Raw genomic sequence first — 3,175 nt, 5'->3', positions numbered from 1 at the left:
GCATTCCTCTTGGGAGTTAGAACGAAGCCGTCTGTTTATCTCAAACCGTATTACTGCCACTCCTTTTGGTTCACTCAGCACTGGCTATCTTGAAGTAAGTCAGAATAGTCCTGTAATCATCATTATATGCTTGCCGGTGTCATCATCATGACCCATCGTTTTATCTTCGTTTTTCTACCCTCTTATGCTTGAATAGCCTATGAACAAAAGTCACAGCGGGCGGTGTGTGCCCGTGCTGGTTAACTGCCTGGAGGCGCATAGCGCCTTAAGACTTCGAGATGCCTTCATGGCAGAGGCTTCGATTCTCAAACGCATTGGTCGCGATTGCCATCCTTCGATAGCTAGGTACGAGCATTTTTAACCACGAAAGCTCTCTTCGTTTGCCTAATCCATGCCACCTTCAGTTCGTGATTTATTTCATTCGCTCGTGTATTGTGCGCCTTGCGTTGCTGCTTTATGCGTGCTGTTTGGTGCTAGCCTCGTGGGAGTGTGCTTCCATTCACAACCATTGTATGTCGTGCAAGAGGATTGCGAGCAAGGCTTTTTGGCCACTATGTTACGTGATTGTCGTGGATCTCAGAATTTGGAGGAGAGCTTGTCCAAGGCTGATTTATCCAACATGTGTCAGAAACTCATGTCGGCCGTCGAGTTTCTGCATGATTCAAGCGTGCTGCTCATGACCTTGAACGGCTTTACTGTGATGATGGATGTCCACGGTGAACCACGCATTGTTGTTTTGGGTCGCGATCCCAAACTGCATTTTGACGTGCGTGGGAGGGAATTGGTCGCTCCTTTGTGCATCGAGCCAAGGCGTTCTCCGCCATTCTTGCTCTTAGGTTGCTTTGAACTGTTTAACCCCGTCCTGATTTTGTTTTGCATATCAATTTCTTTTTTAAAACGGCAGGGCTTCATCCAGCGCTGGCTGGCACCTGAGGCAGTCGAGTCTAGAAGCTATTCAATGGCAGCTGACATGTACAGCTTTGGTGGTAAGTTGTTGTTGTTCCGAACCCCTGTTCTGTTATTTTCATCAAAGTGCCAGTCGCTCTTGACTCCGGTACATTCTACCTCAAACTACCAATTCTCAGTGTTAATGTGGGAAATTTGGACGTTGGGTGCTACACCCTATGTTCAAGGTAAATAATCAGAGCGCAAGCATACTATCAACAATTAATTGCTTAGTGCCCATCGTGCGCTGCCCTCAATTAATGCTACTTATTGTCTGGCAGTGTCTAGGGACAAGTTGGCGATTCAGATTACATCGCAGCAGCTGCTCCCTTGTCCACCAGGCTGTCCAGCGGCAGCCTACGATCTCATGCGCCAGTGCTGGAATTACTACCCTTCTGCTAGGCCAGTGCGTTTAGTGCTTAATATGTGTTGTGAGGCTTGGACAGTTGCACTACTCAAAGAACTTAACTAACCTTGCTTTACTGCTTGCGTGGTTGTCTATCAAAAGACGGCACAGCGCATGAGCGCTGAATGCAGCAGCCTGGCACAAGCTTTTGCATCACATAATGAGGTACATAGTGCATGCACATAACCCTTCAGCATTACAGTTAAATGGCTTCTTTCGTCGAGTACGAACCTGATTGGTTGCTGACTTGATATGTTTGGTCTTGTTGAATTCACCTTCACCACAGCCAACCACCGTCAACTACCGCTATCTTGGCTTTATCGACTCGATACCTTTGCAGCACCGCAGAGCCTCAGGCTGGGATGCAAATTTGTACAACACGGGTGCTTCTGCTGCGGCTCGCCATAGTGTTGGCGGGGCCTGGGATAGTGGGCTCTATGACACGGAGCAAAAGTCCACTATAGCAGCCCAGGACACGTCATGGGGTAGCCGAGGCTACGATATTGGTGTCCCAGGTGCTGCCCCCGTCTATTCCTTGCCCTACTAAGCGTCCTGAGATCACGCTCCGACTTCTGCAGATAGAAATTACGTTTAGGAGGCTCATCTCTTGACGTCAAACGCAACACGACATGAACTCGACTTTGAGTTCGAGCCAAGTGGGTGTGCAGGATCAGCGGATTGTGCATTATCGGCTGCAGCTTCGGGAGAACCTGCCAGACTTTGTGGCGGAGAACCGTATTCTGGGCGGGTGCCGAGATTTGCAATCGGCGATTGACCGCCTGAAGCGGGGCGTTGAGCTTGGCTTTGCCATCAACCTGACCCACGCCGTCTCTCCCAACTATGAGTGCTAGCCTTTTCTGGGGTGGTGTGCCCCGTTCGATTCGTACATGTTCGTCTGACATTCTCAATTAAAAAAATAAAAACACACACAAAAAAAAAAAAAAAAAAAAACAGTCCTTTTCCATGGTTGGACACTCCTTTTTCTCTGCTTCTTCTTCTGTTCCTGTCGCGCGCTTCGGGTGGGCTTTGGTTGCGCTGCTTGTTCTGGGTCAGTGATCTAGATCTGAATTCATGGTTCTTCGTGGCTTCGCACAGTCTTGTTGAGTCGGCTCCAATCAGAAGCTTGAGGTTGATCAGTCAGACTTGATGGGACACGCCAACAACGGGACAACAAAGGGCAGTCACCACACCTTGGCACATGAGCGTCTTCATCCCGCACATACTTACACACACATCTAGATCGACCAAAGGACAGACCGTTCACACCCATCCCCTGACCAACGCCGCCATTCTTCCCATATCAAGCCTCCAACCAAAGACATGCGATGTATAACGTGTGTAGGTCTACTGTATCAATCAAAACCTACCATCTACCATCTACCACTCTATACCAAAAAGGTGTGCGTGCGTGTGAGTATAGGAACCCGTGATGTCACGTGTGACTGTATGAAGGCGTTATAGTGTAAAAATATACATCAAAGTGTGTGTAGCTACGTCTGTGTGTGTGGCAAAAGATCCTGCTTTTTTCTGCATTTTTTTTTTTTTTTCTTGTTGAAGGTTCGTGACGTCTCTCCGCCTGCCGTTTGATGCTGCTGCTGCTGCTGTTGTTGTGAGTGGTGCTGGTGATGCGGGTGCGGATGGCAGCGGCATTGAATGCATTTTTTTAAATTGCTTTCTGTGTTCGTGTTGGTGGCCTGGTTGGTTGCACATCCTGCTCTTCTCTCGCTGTTCCCTCGCTCGATTGGGCGGTTGGGGTGGTGTGCCAAAAACCGTCTTGAGGCCACCGCTGCCCTCAGATCGGATCGGCCTGATAATAAGAATTTT

General features: G+C 48.8%; 1 protein-coding gene across 1 annotated transcript; it reads left to right on the top strand.

Moving 5' to 3' along the window:
- Window positions 1-78: 78 nt before the first annotated feature.
- MONBRDRAFT_30570 (uncharacterized protein) lies at window positions 79-2,202 on the top strand (the record flags this gene model as incomplete). The annotated part of the gene is made up of 6 exons (XM_001751013.1): window positions 79-94; window positions 197-345; window positions 478-766; window positions 905-986; window positions 1,227-1,351; window positions 2,050-2,202. Coding segments are annotated over 6 exons (813 nt in total), but the record flags the coding sequence as incomplete, so codon positions are not given.
- Window positions 2,203-3,175: the final 973 nt, after the last annotated feature.

This window comes from Monosiga brevicollis, genomic scaffold (genome assembly GCF_000002865.3).
Source record: "Monosiga brevicollis MX1 MONBRscaffold_78 genomic scaffold, whole genome shotgun sequence".
Classification (NCBI taxonomy): domain Eukaryota; class Choanoflagellata; order Craspedida; family Salpingoecidae; genus Monosiga; species Monosiga brevicollis.
Note: the sequence above shows the minus strand (reverse complement) of the source record. Positions and strands in the feature narration are given on the sequence as shown.